This window comes from Periplaneta americana, chromosome 14 (genome assembly GCF_040183065.1).
Source record: "Periplaneta americana isolate PAMFEO1 chromosome 14, P.americana_PAMFEO1_priV1, whole genome shotgun sequence".
In the NCBI taxonomy this organism is placed as follows: Eukaryota; Metazoa; Arthropoda; class Insecta; order Blattodea; family Blattidae; genus Periplaneta; species Periplaneta americana.
Genome location: NC_091130.1, coordinates 95,569,132 through 95,596,355, shown reverse-complemented (window position 1 = coordinate 95,596,355; position 27,224 = coordinate 95,569,132). Strand labels below are relative to the sequence as shown.

The window sequence follows — 27,224 nt, the reverse complement described above, 5'->3', positions numbered from 1 at the left end:
AAGTTATTTTAGTTTCTTTCTTTGTCTTTTTAGAAGTCCTTTCAATCATGTTACAGAGATAGTTCAATTTATTAACTTTTTCCTAAAATATCTTCGTTTCTTGCGTAAGAAATTATAAAATCTGAATTATGAAAAGAATTCAGTACACAGTGGCTAAGTGGTCAGACCTTTAGCCTATCATGTAGGTGGTCTGGTTTAGAGTCCCAGTCAGACCCAGGATTTTTCGTTGAAAAGTCCATGGTGACTTTTGTCGCAGACAAGGTAACACAGGTGGGTTTTTCTCGAGGTTCTTCCATTTTTCCATATTAGGTACCTACATCATTCTGTCAACATTTCTTCATTTCGTCGTCATTTCATAGCATTCCCCAAATGCCAGTCTGCAATGAACACAGGGGGCTGGCCTAGGAACAACTGGGATTGCTTGCTTGAAACCTGAGTACACAGTGAACCTTAGTGTAGTCATTTAATTATCAATATTAGAAGAGAAAAATTCGCTCTGCCGCCGGGAATCGAACCGGGTCCTTAGTTCTACGTACCAAGTACTCTAACCGCTGAGCTACGCTGAAGTTCAATCCACAGCATTGGAGCGAATCCCTCTCCTCCAGTGTTTTTCCCTTTGTGGCTTGACTCCAAGTTCGACATGTATGTTGATATTTTTTTTATATTAAGTGAACTGCCATTATACAAGGAGTGCACTCAATTGAGTGACTTGGTGGCCGGGATTCCACAGTAATATGCACTGTTGCTCGAAGAATCTACGTAAAGATTAATTTTTTTGGTCCTACAGAATACGTCTGTTATGGTAACAATTAATATTAGAAGAGAAATTGTAACCGTAACAGATGTATTCTGTAGAACGAAAAAAAAAAAAAAAACTAATATTTACGTAGATTCTTCGAGCAACAGTGCATATTACTGTGGAATCCCGGCCACAAAGTCACTCAACTGAGTGCACTCCTTATATAATGGCAGTTGTAATATAAAAAAATGTCAACATACATGTCGAACTTGGAGTTAGGCCACAAAGGGAAAAACGCTGGAAGAGATGGATTTGATCCGATGCTGTGGATTGAACTTCGGCATAGCTCAACGGTTAGAGCACTTGGTATGTAGAACCAAGGACCCAGGTTTGATCCCTGGCTCCAGAGCAAATTTTTCTCTTCTAATATTAATTGTTACCGTAACACGTATTCTGTAGGACCAAAAAAATTAATCTTTATGTAGATACTTAATGTAGTCAGTTGGTGTGGATTTGGGAATGTACCTAGCTTAAGGGTTAATGCACAGACCTTGACAGCACTTATCACATTATGTAGCAACTTCTTATATCCCTTTCCTTCCTAATCTTAATTTCTTACTAATTCTTAGGTATGGGTACATTATAATGTTCAGTATCAATGCTGGCATCATGGCTTATCAGTTTAGTGTGTACTTCTTTTTTCTCTCACTAATAAACTCATTTCCACCTTCATTTCTACTAAGACGAGTTTCAGTAGCGTTCATTAATGCAGACAGTGTCATTACTAGACGTGGGATTTCTATGTAATTATATTTTTTTTCCTTGCTATTTAGACACTGGGAAAAGTTATATGTTCACAAACTACCTCCCTATGTTAGGATCATTATAACTGAATTTCATTTTACATATTTTTTACATATTTGTAGGTAAGTAATATTACATAAATAGCATTTTTATATTCAAATGTATGTAAATTGCTGTGTTGAAGTTTAAAACTCAAATCCGAGCTGTTGTCAGTTGTCACAATAGGTGGATTAAGATGACTAACAGCTGACAGGCATTTGAAAGGATGACAATAAATTGCAGGTATAGACACTTCTAAAATGGGTTTTACCAAAGGTTCCAATTAGTTGCAGAAAACACTCTCATATCTTTCTTTAATGCTATACATTGTGTGCCAATCTACATCTCTCATCCCTATTAGGATTAATGGCTTTAGACTAGCTACCTGCATATTGAAGTTTCTAGAAATATTTTCCTAAACAAATTTATATGACCTTTTTATTATTTTGGAATTTGCAACTCTGTTCTTAAAGGCTTTGTATTTTTAAAATATCTCAAATATATTTTAGTTTTGCTTAAATAGTGAAATACTTCATTCAACACCAGTCTTCTCGTGTCACTATGGCACCAGCTGCGTCTTCGTTGGCTTCAAAGTTAAAATCGTGGATTGCAGTTGATGGGTCTTTTACAAGTGATGGTAAAGTAGTGATTTGTCAAGCATGTAACAAACATATCGCATATTCTAGAAATCCCAGTTTGAACAACATGTACGAAGTGCTCAACATACAAAAAACCAACAATTAGGCCTACAGAAGAAACAAATACTTTTAACACAGATAGAATCCATCACCTTCAAGTAACCCTTTTTATAAAGACTTATGCAGTGTGATGATTGCAGCCAATATTCCATAGCATAAACCTGAATTCACATCTTTCCTGAAAAAATATTGCAAGCAACATGTTCCTCATCAATCAACACTACACAAGAATTATCATCAAGTCTGCTATGATGAGGCAATGTACAACATAAGAGAGTACATAGGAAATGCTTTCATATGGGTTGCTGTTGATGAAACAACGGATGTTAAGTGTCGATTTATTACAAATCTTGTGGTGGGGAAACTAGAACCTGACAGTGTCTCAACGCCGTGTTTGATCTACTGTAAAGAGCTGGACTATACAAATCACTCAACTATTGCGAGATTTGTGAATGATGGATTAAAAGTTCTGTGGCCGAGTGGAATGCAAGAGGAAAAGGTACTAGTGATGTATTCTGATGCTGCAGGATATATAATTAAAGCTGCAACTGCTCTTAAAATATTTAACCCCAATATGCTCAATTTTACGTGCTTGGCTCATGGACTGCAATGTGTTGCCGAAGATATTAGAGCTAAATTTACACAAGTGAAGAAATTAATTTCAGCAACAAAAAAGTTTTTCTAAAAGCCCCACAACGAGTGGTATCTTACAAACAGCTATTGCCAGAGATATCACTGCCCCCAGAACCAGTGTTAACGAGATGGGGAACATGGATAGAAGCAGTTAACTTCTGCAGTGAGCATCTAGATGTGTAAAGACTGTTGTAGATTCTTTTGAACCTGAAAGTGTCGCATCTATTTGTGAATCCCAGACTGCCTTTGGTGATTCCAAAACGGTCTCCTCAATTGCCTACATCAGGGGCAACTTCAGTTGGCTTCCAGAAAGCATCAAAGTCTGGAAACATCAGGACTTCCTCTGCAAGATTCTATTGGTGTCATAGAAGATGCTATTGAAAAACTAAGTGCTGTGCATGGAGAAACTGGTGCAAGTGTATTGAGTAAATTGCAGAAAGTTTTGAAAAGAAAACCTGCATATTCAACATTTCACAGTGTGTGCCGAATTCTAAATGGAGATGATGTTGATCCACCCATGGACATTTCTCCAGGTAAATTTCCTCCTAAAATTTGTCCCAGCTACATCATGTGACATAGAAAGATCTTTCTCTGCATATAAGAACATTCTGACTGACAAAGTCTTTCAGTGACCCCAGAGAACATAGAAAAATACATTATTGTTCACTGTGCTACAAAATTTAATGTATAAACGTGTTTTGAGTGTTGTAACTAACAAAATAATAAGTGTATTACATATGTAATATTACATATTTTTTTCCATTTTACATATTTTAGAACATATTTCACAGTTTTTCACTACATATTTATGTATGTATTTTGCTAAGTGATACTACATAAAAATCCCAGCTCTAGTCATTACATCACATTAGATTACACTGTTAGAATCCAAAATTATGCACAGTAGCAATTCTTACAACGAAGTTGTTACAGTTTGTTTTCATAAGTCTTTCTTCATATTGCAATACAGTATGTATTACTGAATGGCAATATTCTTACCTTCATTATCATAGGAACCTGCAACTGATCGAGAGATATAACCAGGCACAATGGAGATCATTGCTGCTGCAACCAAACCAGATGCTGAATCCTAAAACAAAACATGATAAATGGAATAACATACACTGAACGTATCAAGTGAAAACTGGAATAACAGAGATTATTTTCTTTACATCATCTGAGAAGCTAATAGATGTTTAAAGATCGCCATCATGTTTTGAAATAGAATTGATGTAAGAATACAAATCGATGGCTGAGAACCAGACTGTTCTAAGTCCAACTTTTTATAAGAAAGAAATCTGTGTTTCATTGTGTTCCAGTTCTTGCCTACATATATGACTCAAGCAAAATTGTAAATATTCCTCTCCATAAGGTTGCTATGAAGCTGTTCCAAATTGTTTCATGAAGCTTTGAATGTCAGGAGCTTAAAATAACTCTCCTGAAAAAAAAAAATAGTAAAATGGACTTAGAACAATCTGGTACTGGGCCATCAAAACGTATTTAAAAAAACTTCTTGGGAATTTGGCTACTCCCTTTCAAAGTTACTGCAACATCAAACAGAATAGATTCATAATTTGAGAAGCTCTGACATTTTTTTTTTCATCCACCTTAAAACTAATAGAATTTGCTCAGAATCAGATTCTGATTATCTGTCAATTAATCAACCTAAAATAAACGAACGAATATGTTTTTGTTGTTTTTTAATGCCAGACGTTTGACAATAAAGGCATTTGACCTCTTGCACTCCAATACTTTTCAAGATATTGTCATGGTCAGCCACTGAAGCACAGATAAAAAAAAAACGATTATAAGAACCCCTTTAAAAAAATAATTAAATAGGTCTTAGCTCTGAAAAGGATCAAAATTAAGATTGTGATGGGACAATGCACACTCCGAAAATATATGAACAAGCTGGCACTCTTTATAATGGAAACCAAAAGTGTGGACTTTGTGGACTAGCCTGCCACCTGGTATCTAACCTGCAGATGTGACCTATTAAAATTCAGCATGTATCATCAATTGTTTTGTATCAAGAATCTGGAGAGGAGAATACCACCAGAAGGGTTTGTGATCGATTTCCTGAAAGCAGTGAAGATTTCACGATTCTGTTCTTTTCATACTACAACAGAGGCAGGCGAAATAGAATTTAAGTGTTTAGTGCTGATCTAATCCATCTGAAGATTTATTTCATTTTCTAACCAACTGAGTGAACCACCGAAACAAAATACAAGTTCCATATTAAATAATACAGAGAACCCAGATTTTCACACAACTCATGCATCTACAGTGGGAAACTTAAAGAATAATAATAATTTGAAACTAAATTTGTAAAATGTAAGAAGTATTATCAATTATCAAAGTTTACCCGTAGCTCCTTTGTAAGCAGGTATGTCACAATGGTAGTTAGACTCGAGAAGAATGGAGCAAGGAAAACACACACATTCCTGATATCTATCGTGACATTCACAAGCCAGGCCAAGTGGTACAACACAGCTGAGGTCACCATCAGGCCAGGATATATTGTACCTAATAACAAATATACACGTCACTTCAAGATCAAACGTGAATGGTCTTTGAATTTTATGTTTTATGTTGTATTACAGTAACGAGAAGACTATTCAGAGCCAATAATCTGATAATTGTAACTGTAGTTCACTTAACATTAGAAATTATATAAATCGCAATTGTTACTCTAAACTCCATTTAGCTATAAACGATATTCAAAGACAAAAAATTAATTTAACTATATTATTTAACAACCAGTAATTAACCATAATATCTATCAATGGCACAGATCAAAAGGGAAACAACTCAAAATTTAAAGTTTTAAGGCAAGATAACAGCTTCATGTTGTGAATAATCCAATTAACACATTCTAATTTGAAACTTATAGCATATATAAAACATCATTAACAGAACTTGAAGTAATTTCAATGATTCTTTGAATTTTCACAGCAACGTAATGCTTTAAAATGCAGATTCCTCAAAACTTTGCCGTCGATACGCTGTTGGGTTAGTTACATTTGAAATCACCTGCTTTTCAAATATGCCAGTTATATGCATTAAATCAAAAGTCTCGCAGGATTGTTTAACTGAAGGGGTTGTGGGGAATAAAAACTATTACTATATTCTTTTTCTTCCTGCCTCTCCCTTATCATTTCTCTCCTTCTTCTCCCACTCTGCTACTTTCATTATACAAGGTGCAGCAAAAGAGTGGGACGGTTTTAGAAGGCCGTTTACTGAGCTACATGTTAGCATTTTTGATGCCATTTTATGTAATCAAGGAGGGGTGGAGTGCAGAGCATCGTGCTTTTATCGTCGAGACATTTTTCAAGAATGGTGATTCAAGTGTGAAAACACAGTGTGTCTTTCGTCTCCATTTTAATGTTGGCCGCCACAGAGCCTTTCCTAGTCGCAATACCATATTGAGATGGGTAAAAAAAACTTTCGATTAACATCATCAGCTTCCAATAAGAAACCACCAGGCCATGTTTGACATACACGAATGCCAGAAAACATTGAGCGAATAAGAGAGGCATTTATGAGGAATCCACATCGATCAGCTAGATGGCAGGCTACAGCGCTGCGACTTGCAGATTGTTCTGTGCGTCGAATCTTACATTTAGATCTCAGGTTTCATCCTTATAAACTCATGATTGTTCAGCAATTAAATGAGAGACTATGCCCAATGTAAGACATTCATCAAGCTAATGTTCAACATTTTGGCAGATGAAATGGTTGTGTTCATGAATGACGAGGCACATTTCCATTTGAATGGTTATGTAAATAAGCAAAACATTAGATATTGGACACCCGAAAATCCTAAAGAATTACACGAGCGGCAGCTTCACAGTCCAAAGTTATAGTTTGGTGTGCCGCGTCTAGATTTTGTATCATAAACCTGTATCTTTTTGAGGAGAAAGGAAACATTATGACAGTGAATAATGAATGCTACATCGAAATGCTGACGAGATTTCTTCAACTACAACTGTTAGGAGTCTTCGTGGGATTAATAGGCAGATGGTATGGTTTCAGCAAGATGGTGCCATGGCTCATATGGCAGAAAATTACATGACAGTTCTGTGCTGCATGTTCCCAGGGCTCATAATTTCTCAGCACAGAGACATTTCCTCGCCTCCCCATTTGCCTGACCTTAACATTTGCGACTATTTTCTGTGGGGTTACCTGAAGTCAAAAGGTTCGTTCCAACAGCAGTCAGGAACAGTCCGTAACCATCGTGAGCGTGCACAGTACAAAAAAAGCGTTCCAACACAATCTGAACCAGTCCTGAACCGGAAACATGTACTGCAGTCGGGCGTTCCAACAAGCTTTTGACACAGGTTCGGAACGGTCAAAAATAGTCTGTGGATTGAGGCATGTACGGAAGAGTACGCAAGACGTGCATGCGCATAAGCTCACCAACGTCTCCTGGATACTGAAGAAAGACATGATCGACTGTTCACATCATTGAGGTCAAAGATGAAAAGTGACAGTACAGACGAATAATAAAACTAGAGATTTAATTTAAAGTTTCGCCAAAAAGAAAGGGAATGGAAATTATTTGGGTATTGAAACAGTTAATTACAATTTCAACATGCAGCTTTGATTAAAAATATAATAAATAACGTACATACATTAATAATTAAAAAAGAGCTATTTTTAGATGAGAGTCCCCCAATACACGATGTTGAATTATCAGAATTCTTGCCTTCCATATTTTTTGTCATATTTTTATAGAAAATGATCGAAATTCTATTTTCTGCAATTAGAATTAGCTGCGAAACGATAATAATTAAGCATCCCGTTCTTAGCAAAGATGATCACAGTTATAGCACCTCTGGACTTAGTACATAACAATCCGCGAAAGCGTTCCAACAGCGTCCAGTCCAGTTTCAATCCCATAGCAGATGCTCAACTAGCGCATGCGCATAAGATGGTACAGGAACCGTACATGAACTGATCCATGAACCGCTTGTTGGAACGAACCTAAAAGTGTACATAAACAGTCGCCGAACAATCGATGACCTGATGATTCCCAATGCCCGGGAAATCGCTAACATTGGTGGCAAAATGTTGGAAAGAGCGACACGTAACTTCAGGGAAAGACTTGAGTGCATGGAGGGGAACAGACAACATTTGAACGACGTAATTTTCAAGACAGCCTAAATGTATGTACAAATATCCAAATGGCACACATAGCCAGATTTTTCGGCATTAATAAATTTGTTCTGATGTATACAACCACTGTGATACTTCCATTTGAAAACTGTCCAACTCCTTTGCCACATCTTGTACTTCTATACGCACACATGCATGTACGTACGTACATAAGTACGCACACGCACACACGCGCACGCGCACGCACACACACACACACACACACACAGCATAAATATATTAATTTTACTTACCACTGGAACCATCAGGAATCAATCCAGGAATCTTTTGCTTAGTAGTCTTTTATCTTAACCATTAGACCACAACATATCTAAAAATTAAGACTTTAAAACTGTTTACAAGACATACCTTCGATAATATCTTTCAACTTTCGATAAAAATTAATTGATTAATGTAACATTTAAATTTTTACAAACGATATCCATATAGGTTATTACTTCAGAATTTTACCTTGACATTTCATTCATTATACACATGTACAGTAAGATAATGAACTGTTCCTACAAGAAAGTATCCTGGAAATGGCCAAACTGGTTTAAAACCAAATACGAGTATTTATTTATTTAGATATTATTAACTGCCTTGCAATAAACAACAGTACAAGTGAAGAAAGTGAGTAAGATATAAGGTGAGAACTAAATTCACATATTATGTATATATTTGTATATTAATACTTGCTCTACCTGTTAAGATGATGTCCATATGATCCTTTGGGGGGCAAACACCCCCAGGCCCCACATTATACATTCACATAACTTTCTATAATATGAAACCATAAAAAACAAACACAATATAAAACAAATACAAATGTTAACCCCCACATTTCCATGCATATCACGTTGTGAGTATACAAGCAACATATCGTCACTATGCCTCCAAAATCTGTTACGTGCATTTAAACAGATTAGTCAGAGAAAAAAAAAAAAAGAAGCATTATAACATTTAATTCCCTTGATTTTCAAAGCTACTTTCGATATAATTTCAATCATTATATGAAAAATGAAGAAATTATATTAGAAGTAGCTTTGAAAATCAAAGGAATTAAAAGTGATGTTTTAAGGGGAAAAGGAAATGGCCAACCTACCCCATTATCTCCTGACTTAGTTGCCTTATGAGTAATGCATTATTGGTGTCACTTATGAGGTTCAAACCTGTCTTAGGACAGATGACTAAACAAACAACAATTTTTTTTTCTTTCTCCTGAAAAATCTGTTTAAATGCACATAGAGGATTTTGGAGGTGCAGCAAAGATTTGTGAGTCAACGACGTATTATGGTTAATTACTTAACTTCCTTTTACACTACAAAGGCTATCCAAATATAATAAGATAACTACGATTTTATACTTAGCATTCCTTTCATACTACAGATGCTATTCAGTGCAATTACTGAACCTGTAATTATTTAATTAATGTTCTCATTAACTACACAGGTTATTCGAAGATAAATGTAATTCTTCATTTAACTATAGACACTATTATAAGTCGATAAGATGTTAATCTTAATTCTTTACTAAACATCTCTTTTCTCTCTTTTCTAATTGGGGATACTACTCAGATGTTATGACATAATTTAAATTGTAATTTTAATTCTTTAATTAATGCTGGTTTTAACTACTATTTAGAGACTATAAGACAAACACTGTAATTGTAATTCTGTATTTAATGGCCCTTTTAACTACAGAACTTGTCGAATTAAGATAACATGATAAAAGTTACTGCAATTCTTTATTTACCATCGCTACTATTTAAAGTAAAATATTGTCGGACCATTGGATCTGTGCCCCCGTGAGATTCGTGAACTGAACCCAATTCCTTCTCAGCCTCGGTAATTCATTTCTCTCCCTGCATTCCTATCTTTCTTTTCTATCTCTCTCCCTTTCTCTCCTCCACTACTCACAATTTTGAGCCTTCTTGTGGGACAGTTTATTTGCACTTGCAGTCCAGTGTTGTTAACTCAACAAGAATACTGTAGCAAGCAGTGGTGAAAAAAAATATTATTAAGCAAGTAATAGCATTTTTCGATGAAGAGAACAAACAAGTCAATATCGGTTTCCTATAAATCAGGCAACGAAAAGAGCAGCTGCGATCACAGGTAAGGCTTATTTTATTTCAATTGATTATGTATTAAAGTTATTTACTTAATACTGATATAATACAACATTTTATGTAATTTATATAGGCAGGTCAGAGCGCCTAATAAAAAAAATCAGGAAAGAGGGAGTCTGTGCAGAAGATGAAAACATTACCAGAGAAGAACAGACCAAGGGAACCTTTAATTCTTGTAGATGATATGGACCAATGTATTTTAAGAAGAAAGATACAAGAATTTTATACCATGCAGAAAGAAGTTCCGACTCTGAAGAAATTATTGAAAGTTGCGAGAGAAGCAATAAATTTCCAAGATGGGAGAGAAACGTTACGGATTAATAGAAGAGGAAGTGGCTAGATTTGTTATCAACTTGGGTGAAGACAACAGCAGCAGCAGCAATAGTAGTGACTCAGATTCAGATATGTCCAGGATACGTCTGTAATTTTATACATAATGCAAGTCTAGGTCTTTTGTAAATATGTAAATTATTTTCATAAGCATAAATTAGAACTCCTGCACATTATCAGTATATTATGTTATCGTAACATGTAGTAACTTCACCATAGCTGGTCCCTAGACCGGATGAGAAAGGAAAAGGGTACATGACTATGTGTTCATTCATTCTTACAATTTCATAATTTTATTAGGACTTCAAGATCACGTTCCAAACCTAACAAAATAAGATAATGAGGTGAAGGAGAAGTATTTATGACGAAAACATTTCTCTTTAAAAATGAATAGATTCCCTTCACTTAATTTTCATTTAACCAATAAATATCCAATGTAATCATATAATTATCTTCAAATAATCGTAGAAGTCAATCAGCGTTATTAGACCTACTTAAATTAAATTATGAATAAATAATAATTAATCTCACATTATTAATAAGCAATATTCAAGAGACATGACATTGTTTGACGGAAGTTTGGCAACATCCCTATTCGGCAAGGTTCTTGGCCCGCTGTTTGGCATGGTGGGAGGAAAGCTGGTGGAATGGAGTGAGTAAAGGCATTAACTTTTCCAAAAACGACGACAGCGCTGAAGGTGCACAGATCAGATGGTCCGACAATACAGTAAATTATAGCAATTTATTTTAATATTTCAGGTTGATAATTAAGTTCATAGCATTTTTGTTCATCATAACACCACATTGTTAGGAGAGTGTTTATAATTTGTTATTTGGAGTGTTGTGCTTGTAAATACGCCTTGAATTTTGCAGATTTGAAGAAAGTTTGTGCTATCTAAAGAACATGTAGTGTTAAGTGGAAAAAAACAAACACTACCGACATATTCTTCCCTTTGATTCTAATAGAGAAGCAAAGACAGCTCAAAACATTTGTACTGTGTACAGCTGAAAATGCCATCAGAGAAAGCAGTGCAAGCAAATGCTTCTGTTGTTTCAACACACAACACCCCATACAAAAGATAGTGTCCATCCACAGATGATGTTATTGTTATGCCCCACTAATTTAAGGGATAAATTACGGTGGTCATACATAGCAATTGTCGTAAGTTTCATGACAAGTTTTACGAACAACATCATGTATATAAGAGTTCTCGACACATTATGATTCGCCAGCAGAAAGACGACTCTTGCATCCAGACTCGTGTCGCCAAGCCAGCTGCATACCGAGGGAAGTGCAAATGTCAGCTCTGCTTGCCCTACCTTCCACGTGTCGGGTAGTCACATGCGTGATTAGATTGTTCCATAGCCCTCTCTTGCTTTGAGATCCATACGGAGATCATGCTGACAGCAGAAAACCTGTTTATCTGTATGTTAAAATAACGCAAATCTAGCATATACATGGAGAGTAAGACTGGCATATACGAAATACAACTTAGTAGCCATGCTTTTCCTGTGGCACGGATAGCGTCATGATGCTACCCATCTAATAAAAACCGAAGATTTCCGCGGACGCGAGATCAGATCAGTTCAGTTGTAAGCCCAGTTGCCACAAGAGAGGAGAACAGTTAGAAACCGATGAAGAGAAACTGGAGACAAGGCGCCTACGACCGCCTACACTACCACTTTCGTTTTACGTAAGTCATAATAATTCCATTGTTTCTCCGATTGCTACTAAATGTCAGAGTAATTCACCACTTAGATTATAATAGGGAAATATCAGTGCTCAGAACTCAGTGAACTGTGTATATTTCAAAGTTCTACTTTGAACGCAACTACTTAGACATAATGGATTTTTCCAAGGTTTGTGACTGGTACTACCTCACGAGATATTTCGATGGGCAGTACTATTACTAGTACTCGGCAATCCAAGCCGAATGGCAACTAAATCAACAAACACCTTTGTAAATGAATTCTGTAAATGATTTTATATTATTTCCGAAGTTTGTTCGATTAACTGCATCTGTATGTAACCAAGCTAACACACTGACGTTTCCATATTATTTCACTGTTTAATTAACTGCATTCAAATATAATCTAGCGAATGCACTGAAGCTTTATTACATCATTTTGTAGTCATTTAAACTCAAATAACTGAGTAGGTATACTCAAGATTCTCTTGTAATGGTCAAATAAAGTAACTGGATATATGTCTAACTAAACCTGTTGGAGATTTGCAACTATTTTTGTGTGTAGTACCTAATTTCATGACAAATCTAAATGTGTAATACATGTATACAAGAAAGTTTTACAATATATTATAGGTAACCAGTGAAGTGAATTATTTGATTTGCTTAAGCTATTATTCTTCACGCCTGACCTAACTTGTGTTCCTGTTCTTGTACTGATCTAAGATAATAGCTCGACCATTACTTTACTGATTATCCTGATTTAAATAGTGTGTGCTTTAATAAGCAGAGCTACAATAACTTGGTTAACTTAAACATAATATAACCTTGACTGGTAATGCCAGCCTCAACATTATGCGGGATAAAGAAAGCATCGTGTGCTACGAATTGCTTCCCAGGAATATAAATATATCTGGTGACATTACTGCCAGCAACTCAGATGCTTTGTGGCCGCAATTGAAGAAAAACGACCAGAAAGACTTCATCAAGTGCTGCTGCAACACAATAATGCACGCTTGCACTCTGCTAATATGACGAAAGCAGCTATCCAGGAAGTTGGTTGGGAGATGATTCCTCATTCCCCAAATTCTCCCAATCTTGAGCCCTCAGATTTCAACCTTTTCCATTCTCTATTTAACAATATTCAAGGAAACGTCTTTGATAACAAAGATGCTTTACAAACTTAGCTTGACGACTTCTTTAACTCCAAACTAGCAGATTTCTTCAGACATGGAATCGAGAAAGTACCCCAGCATTGGCAGAGAGTAATAGATAATGTATGTTAATACATTACTATTAATTTCTGTTTTTTATTCATCTCAAATAAAAACTTCAGTCACAGCAAAAAAACACTATGAACTCTTGCACCAACTCAATATATTCAAACAGTCTTACTAATAAAAACTCTTATATAGATGTTTAATTGTCTTATACTTACACAATGAATAGCTCGTTTATAAGTCATGTGTAAATTCCTTACTAATAATCACTACATACGTCGTGTATAACAGTACAACTGTTACACACTATGTCATAGTTTCGTCATTATTTCATTACGAAAGGTAATAGAATATCTGACCTCTATTGCATCGATAATGCATGCTAGTGTGCCATGCTATCAGTAGTACAACTGGGCCTGATCAATTACCACGCTATATATTTTGGTTAAAGGTTACATACAGCTACATCAATATAATTCTAATTATTCTGTGCTCTTTGTTTTTTGTTCTGTGGTTACAAGGCAACCATCATAAAGTAACAATTGATATGAACAGATGTTAGAGGGACGGCTATTTTTTTTCCTCTATATACAATCCTTAAACTAGGGGTTTCGTGTATATTACTGCAAAGAAATTCCCATGTATAGTTACAGGCTGTTTATACATCCATAACTTATGCATGGTTTATTAGTAACGTTTTCTGTCCCAACTCTGCATAAAGCAGTCTCATATAAAAACTATACAAGGTTTATTAGTAAGACCGAGAGAGAATAACATAAATATATACCAGTACTTGTAATTATTTAATGTTCTTTGTAAATTGGAGTAGCTATTCAGAGGTAAGTGATATGGCAATGAAGGAGCAATAGTAAAGCCAAAAACTCTTAGTATCTGGAAAGAATCGAATGGCATTTAATCTAGTTGGAGGCTGTCAACTGACTGATTTGGAATACTGTTCACAGAATATAATAACAACAAAGAGATGAACTTCAGCCAAGTGACGATTTGTTGGTTTTCTACAAATGAAATTCAGTTCATTTTAATAAAGGCCTCTCTGATAAAAGTCAATGGGGGGGAGAGAGGAGAATTTAATTAAAAGGACTCATGAACACAAGGTCTATGATTGTGCCTGTACCCCGACCAGAATCATCCCAGAAATTAAGTCATCTTCACTAGTCCTGATTCGATGAGTTTTAAAACATTGTAAGTAAAATAATGAATATGAAGTTCAGTCATAAATCTGTTTTTAATTGTTTTCTTGTTCCCTCTCTCTTTCTTTCCAAAGTCTTCTGCCTTCATAACAAAACATAATTAGGAATAGAAATTATAATGTACCTAACCTAACACAAGAATCTCGTTTTTTTAATTACCTAAGTATATTTGACCCATTGAAAGGAGAAGAGGTGTAAGTAATTTCTTTAATAGTCCTGGTGAATATGATAAAAATGCATTATTTTTCACATTTTTTAGAGAAACAGTCAATTTTAATTGAACATATTAGTGATCCATGAACAGTACAATATGATTTAATATACCGTGAAGTAAAATGTTTGGATTCACAAATAAGAACAGGAAATCCTTGTGGTTGATCGAGGACGACATCAGAAATGAAATAACAGACAAACAAGAAATACTAAACAGATGGACGATATGTAGAAGAGTTACATGAGACAAGGAATCGTCCAGATGACTTAGCTATAGAAGATGAAGAAGGCATATCAAAAGATGAAAAAGGATTTTCTATTTTAAGAGAAAAAGTTGAACTACGGCTTAAGGAAATGAAGAATGGGAAGGCAATAGGAGTTGATGGAATCCCCATTCAGTTAGTGAAATACTTGAGTGAAGACAAGAAGGAAATTCTATCATTATGCAACGAAATATATGAAAAAGGTGAATAGCTTGAAGATTTTACGGAGACAGTATTGCTTCCAATTCTAAAGAAAAATAATGCCAAGAAATGTAACGAGTTCAGAACTATCAGCCTGATATCGCATTTGGCGAAGATTCTCTTGTGAATACTGAATCGACATTTATATTCTAAGATGGAAGAACAGTTAGAAGAAGAGCAGTTTGCCTTTAGGAAGGGAAAAGGTGCGAGAGATGCAATTGGACTGCTACGAACAATCGGCAAAAGATACCTAGAGAAGAACAAAGAAGTGTATGTTATATTTGTGGACATAGAAAAGACTTTTAACAGAGTGGACTGGAATAAACTGATGGGAATACTAAAGATAATAGGTGTGGACTGGAAAGAGAGAAGACTGTTCAGTAATCTTTACATGAAACGAGTGAAAATCGGATCGGAGAAGAAATGACAGAAGGAAGTGAAATAGGGAGAGAAGTGCATCCTTTATCACCTACTCTGTTCAACATCTACTTGGAGGATTTAGTGAAGAACTGTTTTCAGAATATGGGAGGAGAGATAGTAGGAGGCAGGAGAATAAAGCGCATAAGATTTGCTGATATGACTTTGTCAGCAGAAGAGATAATACTAAGGCATATGCTACAGGAGCTGTGAACAGTATGGAATGAAGATAATGCAAACAAGGCAAAGACCATGGTCATAGGAAGAAAAATAAAGAAAGTGAACTTGCGAATTCTAAATGAGGCAATAGAGCAAGTGGACAGCTTCAAATACTTGGGGTGTACTATAAAGAGTAACATGAGCTGCTGCCAGGAAGCCAAAAGGAGGATAGAAATGGCAAAAGAAGCTTTTAATAGAAAAAGGAGCATCTCCTGCAGACCTCTGGAAAAAAAAAAACTAAGGAAGAGACTAGTGAAGTGTTTTGTATGGAGTGTGGCATTGTATGGAGCAGAAACATGGACATTACAATGAAGTGAAGAGAAGCAAATAGAAACATTTGAAATGTGGATTTGGACAAGAATGGAACATATGAAGTGGACAGACAGAATAAGAAATGAAGCTGTGCTGTAAAGAGTGAGTGAAGAAAGAATGATGCTGAAACTGATCAGGAAGAGGAAAAGGAATTGGTTGGGTCACTGGCTAAGAAGAAACTGCCTACTGAAGGATGCACTGAAAGGAATGGTGAACGGGAGAAGAATCTGGGGCAGAAGAAGATATCAGATGATAGACGATATTAAGATATATGGATCATATGAGGAGACAAAGAGGGAAGCAGAAAATAGAAAAGACTGTAGAATGCTGGGTTTGCAGTGAAAGACTTGCCCTTGGGCAGAACACAATGAATGAATGAATCAATCAATCAATGAACTTTTACTTTAATTCTTATTTAAAATTTTTGACTTACACCACTTCAGCTTTCAACAGTTCATTTATTTGTATTTATACTTCTTTTAACACCAGTATTGTTTTCCTCTTTACATTCTGATACAAAGAGGTGTGCGGTAGAATTGACATCAGCAGTACAGCTGCTATTAACTTGTAACTCAACTCCTAGACATTGCATAAAGGCAGTTTTTTTTCATCACTCATAGCAGATAGAAAACTATAATCTGATATGATAGTCCCAACATATGATTTTTGGTAGGAGGCCTTTAAGCTGATAAAAACAAAGTTCTTTTCCATCTGTGACATACAATAAACTACTGAGGTGAATTATTATGACACAAAACAACAGTACAGTTTACCTCCAATGATTCTTCCAAGAGGGTACCATGCTCTGTCGTCAAACCAGTTATGAAAGCTGTAGAACCCTTCCTCTGCCAAGAACTTTGTGGTTCGATAATTGAAGTATGGATCAAATTCGTGAATAACACTTTCGAATCTCAGAACAGAGAACAAACGAGTTGCAAATGCTGAAACAACATGAAACAATTAAATTATATACCTATCATTGTATTCTTCAGTGTGACAAGTGGTAATGTTATTGGCTACAAATACAATCAACCTTATTGGCTACAAACACAATCAACCCTAAGCTCCACTTTCCACAAGAAGTATATGTCCCTTGTCATGTGTTTGTTTTTATTGTCTTTAAGTAGCCTTGCGCCATAATGGCCAATGCTAAAGGAGTCCCACTACCTGTGCACCTATATTGATTCACAGTCCTCAAAAAGACTGAAATAGATAAAATCATGGAACAGCTACAGATAATTTTAAAATTTCATCAAAATTACTTCAATAAATAAAAATACATAACCTACAACACTAACAGATTAATTGCAATGAAATCTGAAAAATGTCACTGAGGATTATATTGTAATGATGCAGACAGGAAAAAGAAAAGTGTGATGAAAATGACAACTGATGAGGTAATACAGTCTTAACACAAATTCTGTTTTTTTTTTTTCTCCAACTTCTACCATAACCAACCATAATTTGTTCACAGTTCATGATGGCTAAAAGATATGAAATCCATTTATGAATCGGAGGATATATTACAGGATTGGCAAGGCCAGGCACTTGTTCCTGGAATGATGACTTACTTATATACAAATGGTTTTTAAGGAACCCATAGTTCATTGCTGCCCTCACATAAGCCCATCATTGGTCCCTAACCTGTGCAAGATTAATCCAATCTCTATCATCATATCCCACCTCCCTCAAATCCATTTTAATATTACCCTCCCATCTATGTCTCGGCTTCCCCAAAGGTCTTTTTCCCCTCCGGCCTCCCAACTAACACTCTATATGCATTTCTGGATTTGCCCATACGTGCTACATGCCCTGCCCATCTCAAACATCTACATTTAATGTTCCTAATTATAACAGGTGAAGAATACAATGCATGCAGTTCTGCATTGTGTAACTTTCTCCATTCTCCTGTAACTTCATCCCTCTTAGCCCCAAATATTTTCCTAAGCACCTTATTCTCAAAGACCCTTAATCTCTGTTCCTATCTCAAAGTGAGAGTCCAAGTTTCACAATCATATAGAACAACCAGTAATATAACTGTTTTATAAATTCTAACTTTCAGATTTTTTGACAGCAGACTAGATGACAAAAGCTTCTCAACCTAATAATAGCAGGCATATTTCATTTTTATTCTGCATTTAATTTTCTCCTGAGTGTCATTCATATTTGTTACTATTGCTCGAAGATATTTTAATTTTTCCACCTCTTATTGTACGGATTCGTAACAAGCTGTTTTTTACGGTGATGGGTTGTTAGCCCTTCGCCCAACTCCCAAGCTGGAGGACCACCCCTTTATCAGCTGTCCACGATTGCTTATTCAATATATTCACAGCTACTCTCCATATTTGGAGGCCGTCTTCTCTATCCGCAACCTGAGGACGCACCATGCCGTGATGATAGGGACCCACAATACATGGGGAGTGATGATTAGGTAGCAAATTTTCGGGTAAATATATATTTATTTTGCATATGAATACATACGTGAAACAATGTGTAGAACTACATTTAGGGACCAAATTAATATCCAACAAAAAATGATAGGTAAATAAATATTTTCGATAATTCTGTTATAAAACTGTTACAATGAAACAACACAACACTAGAATTAAACAATCGTGAAATTATTACTGTTTCCCATTCTAAGGTACTTTTGCCCTGTCTTGGTAAACGGTACCTTCAATGTCACATTTTTTAAGTTGATCACATTACAGCCGTTGATTTCACAATAATTTATAAGGTACACATAATAATTTACACTACTTTTCTCAGCATATTTTTCAAACACAAGGTCAACAACTTCATCACCTGCAATTTCTTCAATACTTTTGGAATAAATTTGACAGGCGCCAGTTATCACATGCTAAAGTTTTCATCAATTCCGATAATTTAATTCGGATATTGTGACCTCGCTTATTTAATGCCTCTTATATTAACAGCCTAAAATGTTCATACACATTTCTGGGTATATACTTCTCACGGAGATGCATTTGGTTGCAATGCACAGAAAAATGAATGGCCTATCGCACACATAGTGTGTTCTGCCATAAAGATTTCATATGCCTCCTGCAGGAGTCTTTTCTGATGGGCATGACTCTTTTCTGATTTTTGTTTTCTTTCCTGAACTATCCTTAATGTAGATGAAGTCTTTAGTACGAGGTGACTGTCAACTTATATAATTTCAATGGAGGAATTCTTGAACTTTTCTGCAGGAAGTGTAATCTGTTTTTCATTGGGTTTCATACTAATGAAGGATGTTTGCACCCCCAACTTCTGGGCTAACACTGAAACAACTTCTCACAGTTTCCAAGGACTCAAAGGAAACACATTTCACTGCTTTTCCGAATTTTGTTTGCACTTATATGCAGATAGTGTCACTTCAATTACTTCAGCACTTGAAGTTGGTACAGCTGCTTCACTCTGTTCCGCACTTTTCTTTTTCAGTTCACGATTTCTTTTCACCTTAGATTTAATTTTCTCGCAGTGTGATCAAAAAAGAGGTCTTTTTTTATTTTTTGCCTTCCACATTGTTTTGATTGTTATTTTCATCCTTCTTTTTTCTTTTCCGATACCTTTTAGTATGTTCTGCTATTATTCTGTATATTAAAACACCCTGTGTAAGTCTGAATAAGGTGGATAGTTCACAACACAATGACAGACACCAGAATTTAATCTTTTAGACCCTTTACAATCAGGATTCAGAAATGGCCATAGCACTTCTACTGCTTTGTTGAATGTTACTGAGGACATACGCGCAGCCATGGATAAACGACAGGCTACTGTACTAGTTTTATTGGACTATAGCAAAGCCTTTGATTCTGTTGACTTCGATCTACTATTAACTAAACTACAAACGCTACACCTTTCTGACAGTGCTATCACCTGGATGTACTCCTACCTTACTGGCCGCCAGCAGCGTGTCATATCTAATAATCGTTTCTCATCCTGGCGTACTGTAGATACAGGAGTTCCTCAGGGATCAGTATTAGGCCCCTTGCTCTTCTCTATTTATATAAATGGAATTTCCAACTCATTTAAGCACTGCAGATATCAAATATATGCAGACGACGTTCAATTGTATATTTCAGCCCGTCCCGACGCACTAAACGATAGCGTTAATAGTCTGAATGAAGATCTTGATTCCATCTCTTCCTGGTCTCAACAATTTGGGCTTAACCTAAACGCATGTAAATCACAGGCTATTCTGTTCGCGAACCGTAGATTAATTCCTGAAGTCAACGACCTGAATATTCCGCCTGTGAAACTGAATAAAACAATCATCCCGTTTAGCTCTACCGTCAAAAATCTCGGAGTACATTTCGAATCTAATCTCAATTGGGATACGCATATTAAATATACATGTAAGAAGGCATTCTCTATTCTCCATTCACTAAAAAGATTGTATCATTATCCATCTAAATTAAAACAGACGCTGGTACAGACACTCATTCTACCTCACTTCGATTATTGCGACGTTTTGTTCAGTGATCTCAGGATTGATTCCGCTCAGAAACTACAGCGTGTTCATAACGCGTGCGTCCGCTTCATTTGTAATGTTCGATACTATGATCATATCTCACCTTCTTTCAAGAAGTTATCATGGCTTAGGTTACATGAGAGGAGAAATCTGCACTCACTTTCTCTCTTATATCGAATTATGCACTCTTCATCCCCCTATTATTTATTCACTCGATTTCATACTCTCTCTCGCTATCATAATATTAATACTCGATCACAACGCGATAACACGCTAGAAATTCCACTTCACGCATCGTCTCTGTATTCCTCATCCTTCACTGTTGCTACCTCTCGTCACTGGAACTCTCTGCCGCCTGAAGTCAAGGGCTGCCGAACATTGAATTCTTTCAAATCAAAGTTAGAAAATTATCTTATGACGAGTTGCCAAACTAACTTACTATTATGACAAGTGTTGTATTGCATGTTTCCACGTTTTCACATTTTTTTTTATGTTCTAATGATATTCAACTTATTTTATATTTTTGTTTTCATATTTTCCGATAATGTTATATCTCTAATGTGATAAGTTGAGCTATATATAATCTTAATTTTCCTTATTGTGTGTACTTAGAAATACTGTATTCACTGTATACTTTGTACTGCACTATTTTATTACTAATATTACTATTATTATTATTATTATTATTATTATTATTATTATTATTATTATTATTATTATCATCATCATCATCATTATTACTATTCTTATTTTATTATTATTATTATTATTATTATTATTATTATTATTATTATTATTATGAATAATTGTCTTTTTTTTGTATGCCTCATTTATTTTGACCTGCTGTTCACATATTATTATGCTTTTTTCTTTCTTTCTTTGTATGTTATATATTATGTCCGATTTCTTCTTATTTGTTGTTTATTTTTTATTATTATTATTATCTTATTCAATTTTGTGTGTAAAATTGTAGTGTAATTTGTAAATTTGTAGTGTTTTTGTAATGCAGTCTTTACTCCTGGTTGAGTGTTAGAGAAGGCCGTATGGCCTTAACTCTGCCAGGTTAAATAAATCATTATTATTATTATTATTATTATTATTATTATTATTATTAACTGTTCACGAACCACGCATCGTTACATGCAGTTGACACTACAAGCTGACCGCTTCAGACTGAAGATCTAGATTTGCTATAACAATCCCCTATTTTTTAATCTCTTACTCTAAATCATTCATTATTCCATTTTAACTTTGTATCACTATGATTAGATGTTTATGAAAGATGTGAACACTAATGGAAAGGAACTGTAAATCTTAGTCATAAAAAAGTTACTATATATAATATACAGCTAGCTGGTTCTTCTCATAAATATTTGCTATTTATCGTAAGAATAACAGGAATAACAAAAATATTGTATTCATAACTTAAAAGTACTACCCTATCGTCTATATTACTACATAAAGTACGTTCATTTGCTTTTAAAATATAATAGGCCTATGAACACAGGAATCAGAGAAGGGAACTGCAACTACATCATGGCAATAATGGTCACTCTTAGGAAACCCGAATTATTTTCCATGTAATGATTATGACCAGTTAAAAGCTCTTAATTAAGATTAGCTTTGCATACAAATTTTCAAACAAATCGACTGTATTTTTTTTTTCAAATAAAAACTTTTGTTGCCGTTTCGTGATGTAATAATTACAAGTGCATGGGAAACTTTATGGCCCTATTTGAACGTGTGAATGTTGCAATTAATCAAAATAATCTATGCCATTTCATTAGTGAAGATTTGTTCTTTCATAGCATACCAATTCAGATTTTGTATATCTAAACAATATTAAGGATGATGTCATATTGAAAAAGTGTGTATTATTTAACTATCTTCAGATGCAAATAACACATTAATTTCAATACCTTGAAAAAGTTTGAAATTAAACATGAAAACAATAGTACTAAAAGGTAAATGAAACTCTGATGTGTGAAGTGTAGTATAGGTATATCAATGGTTACTTATTTTTTATTCGTTAGTTTAATTTTTGAAGTGTGGTTGACTTTTTGCTTGAATAGACCCCAAATAATTAAAATAAGATAATTTGGTCCAGGGAGCACCCGTTTTTGATGCAAGGATAATTCGTTTAACATGTTTCTAAATTAGTCTTAATGCACTTCAAACCAATGTGAATAGGCTACACCATGGATTGTGTACAAAAATAATTTTCTGTATTGGCTTCATTGTTTAAACGTAACAAAAAATGTCTACTTTACAGAATAGACTAACTATAGCAATACTGGTACCAAGGTATTTTAAATTATATGCAGTACCAATAGAGAAGAACTTTGTGACCACTACAAAAATGTTTAATTTTAAACATTTCCTGTCATCAGCAAATAGTATGTACTATAGCCTAATCAGAGAGAAAAACTGAAATGTCATTGTATATTTTCCAACAATTACTTCAACATAACAGTCTGGAAAATGTTACGCATCACTTTCTTCACACCCGTTCTGACATAGTGAACAGACCACAGTTTTACTACAAAAATGATTAAATGTGAACATTTGCAATCAGCAAATACTATGTACTATAATAAAGGAGAAAAACTGAAATGTCACTGAATATTTTTGAACAATTACTTCAACATAACAGTCTGAGAAATGTTACCGCATCACTTTCTTCACACCCACCCTCAAAATTGAACAGACCACAGTTTTACTACAAAAAATGCTTAATTTTGAACAATTGTTTTTAACATTTGTAATCAGCAAATACTATGTACTACAATAAAGGATAAAAACTGAAATGTCATTGTATACTTTCGAACAATCACCAACAATGGGGATATTTTTTGTCCATCTTGACATATTTTCGTATTTATTAGTAAAAACGATTAAACAATAACACAATAACACAATAAGATAGAAGGATTCATACCTGACAAATAATATCTTCATACTTTAACACTATATCAATTATTTTAATACTGGTATATACATTTTGGAGAAGGTGGGTACAAAGTACCCCCCCCCCCCCATTGGTATTGCTGCTGTTAATACTTACAGGCGTGTGTATATTTGCAACCCCAAAGTTATTCCATATCTCACTTTCATTTGATCATGAAATAATGGAACGCAAATCAGACATCAGTGCCGTGTGTGGTGTGGGAGGATATCGAAACTTCAATGAAAAACTTACACTATCAAAAAACTACAAATGCTAAACTATTTTACTTAGGATTACGGTACTTACAAAGAATTGCTGCGAGAGACAATATACTTAGTTTCAGAAGTGTCTCCTGTTTTTCAGGAGACATTCGCATCCTGTGAGTTTTCAATAACGTCCCGACCATTTTTTGAAGTTACCTGACTAAATGGAAGATGCACTAAATGCATATACCAGTCTGCAAAAAAACAGAAAGAGTTATGTTAACACAAAGTATACATAACACTACATACAGAATTAGGATATTTCTGTACAATTGCTTTACCACAGAGGAAGGTAGAAACGTAGTTACGTACTTGGCTGCTAGTCGAATCGTATATACCGAAAAAGTGAGTAGCGACAATATCGCACCGAAATAAAGATGGGCATTTAAGGTGAAAATAGTGGCTGACGGAGAGGTGGGATCGCATACCTTGCATGTAAGCTCATTGGTAGGTACAATGATAGAAACCGAGTTTTCATGAAGTTGAATATCAGTAACAGGTTAGGGTTAGTTCAGGTTTTTGGTATGCCTTCCAATACGCATTTTGGCCGGTAGGTGGGTATGGTTAGGTATTCGCCTTCGGTAACGCAATTGTAAAGAAGTACCCACAATTACCATTGGAAAACCAAATAATAGGTCTATATAAATTAGACTTCTTTAATTATGATAGGCCTACATCTACTCACTACGGCAAGACCGTTGCTTCTACAACACTTCACATGGGGCGTATTTTTAAAATCAGATAACCTACTTTTACATATCTTAGCTAAATTAATATAACACATTCTGCTAGTCAAAAAAACTGGAAAAGCTATAATTACTCTAAAGAGTTTCATTCGCTTACTTACCTTGTATGTACATAAAAATACACACAACTACTTGAACCGGCTTATCCCCAAGACACGCAAAAACCAGCGTGGCACAATGCAACGTTGCCAAGAAAAGTTTACGATTGACGATAAATATGTCTCATACGAACAGGCAAGTAGCGTACTATAAAAAAAAATGCCATCTATGCAGTGCAACGAGATGTTGGCTACGGTGATGGTTATTGCACAGTCTAGTACACAGTCTAATATATACAGTCACGAAGATTGGGGTGATTTTTTGCAAATCTCGCGGTAGTTGCTAGCCGCTTGGAGCACTGTGCGTACTAGGAACAATAGACTGTCCTACAACCATCGTGATTTGCCCCCTGGTTTGTAAGAAATCAACAACTGCATCAAGAATTGGGAATTCTTCCACTAGAACAGTACATCCATTCAATGTCAAAATCTTTCTTCAACAAACTTCCTGGTGTTCCTGGAGCTGTGACATATAACATTGCAGCAAGATCTTGTCAGCCATCTCGACTTAAAAGGAAACTCCCTCAAGACATCCTTCTTAGTGATACTGACGACTCTTCATAAATTTAACACAAAATCATCATATTTTTGTTCACAAAAATGTTTAATTAATTAATTAAAATTAATTAGAGGAGCCTTTAGAGCCAACCTCAGCATGATATTCTGCATGTGATATTCCATCATTTAACAGTGGTCTGTATAGCAAGTTTGCTGGTCGACCAATATTAAACATATAAAAAACCATCGTGATCGGCCGTAAGGCAGACCAGCGAATAGGGATTATAAAGAATGGCCACTAAGCGAATTTTCCTGTGTTTTATTTCTCTGTGCGCCAGCATATAGTTCCACTTTCAAGCGCTATAGGTTAGTGTAATCGAGCATACGCTAAGATTATAATTGAGAATAAAGTTGAGACACAGGACCCAAACATCGCATACCTTATTGCATAATTCAGTAATGCTTTGCTTCAAATAAATTCAAGTTAACAGCTTTTCCTTATTTCTCAGTGACAAACTAGTTGTAATAATAATATTTTATATTTCAGATATCATAAATTATATTATAAAATAATATAATACATTATAATATTAAGTATCGAATTCGTCTAATATTTGTATATAATATAATATAGGTATATGGTTTTACTTCTCGTAATAGTTTTGTTTTTCCATTTTCAGCGCTATCAAATCATTACATACTTTAATTGTTGTTGGGGTCAACGTCTCAACTCTCATTATAGGCACCGTGCAAGGGTCTGGAAATCGTACTGGTGGCGCCGCGCAGTGTCTCAATTCCTAATTAACTACAGGCTAGCACAGCGAATAGGGATTATAAAGAATGGACACTTCGCGTCGGTACCTTTGATGTAGCCGGACCGATTTCAATGACCTTCAAGCCAGATTCTGCTTTCTCCCTAGAGTTGGCGCTGACAAAACACCAGCTAGCAGTCGACACAGCGGAAATATAACACATATAATTAATACATCTAGGTACATTATGTACTCAAATAAAATAAATTGGATCAATAAAATAATAAATCCTTCATTAACTGTAATGTCTAGACTCTAGAGTTCCTTTATAATGAGAGTTCAGACGTTGACCCCTACAACAATTAAAATATGTAATGATTTGATAGGGCTGAAAATAGAAAAACAAAACTCTTACGAGAAGTAAAACCATATACCTATATTATATTATATACAAATATTAAACGAATTCGATACTTAATTTTATAATGCATTGCATTATTTTATAATATAATTTATGATATCTGAAATATAAAATATTATTATTACAACTATTTTGTCACTGAGAAATAAGGAAAAGCTGTTAACTTGAATTTATTTGAAGCAAAGCGTTACTGGATTATGCAATAAGGTAAGCGATGTTTGGATCCTGTGCCTTATTTCTATTCTCAATTATTATCTCAGCGTATGCTCCATTACACTACCTCTAGCGCTTGAAAGTGGAACTAGCCGCTGGCGCACAGAGAAACAAAACACACGAAAATTCGCTGTGTCCATTCTTTATAATCCGTATTCGGAGGCTAGCATTCATTCACTAGTTATGTGTGATATAGAAATTACATGCGGCTTTCTGCCGATAAAAAGTTGCAATATTAATAAGAATAGGTTCGTTCATTCATAGTGTTCTGACCAAGGACAGGTCTTTCACTGCAAACCCAGCATTCTCCAGTTTTTGCGTATTTAATAGACGCAGTGGAAAGTTCAGTACTTTTAGAGGAGTGTAAAAATGTAACTACAGAGTTTCTGAAATATCAGTGTAGTTGTTTGGCATTTAAATTAGTTTCAGACCATTGAATGAGGCGGAATAGTCATATTACGAAAACATTGATACACTTACATTTGATGTCATGACGTGTGTATTATTTATATGTGTATAGTGTCTCTATAAATTACGTATTTT

The 27,224-nt window shown here is 35.1% G+C and overlaps 1 protein-coding gene across 1 annotated transcript in view; it reads right to left on the bottom strand.

Annotated features, from left to right (window-relative positions):
• Stt3A (catalytic subunit 3A of the oligosaccharyltransferase complex) overlaps nucleotides 1-24,959 on the bottom strand; it is a 100,609-nt gene extending 75,650 nt beyond the window's left edge. Inside the window, exons 1-5 of the mRNA XM_069845783.1 lie at nucleotides 24,801-24,959; nucleotides 23,997-24,147; nucleotides 17,043-17,210; nucleotides 5,279-5,439; nucleotides 3,913-4,003 (exon numbers count right to left, since the gene is read on the bottom strand). Coding sequence (XP_069701884.1) covers nucleotides 3,913-4,003; nucleotides 5,279-5,439; nucleotides 17,043-17,210; nucleotides 23,997-24,096 — 520 coding nt within the window. The 5' untranslated portion in view covers nucleotides 24,097-24,147; nucleotides 24,801-24,959. The remainder of the gene's footprint in view (nucleotides 1-3,912; nucleotides 4,004-5,278; nucleotides 5,440-17,042; nucleotides 17,211-23,996; nucleotides 24,148-24,800) is intronic.
• Between the last annotated feature and the right edge of the window lie 2,265 nt (nucleotides 24,960-27,224).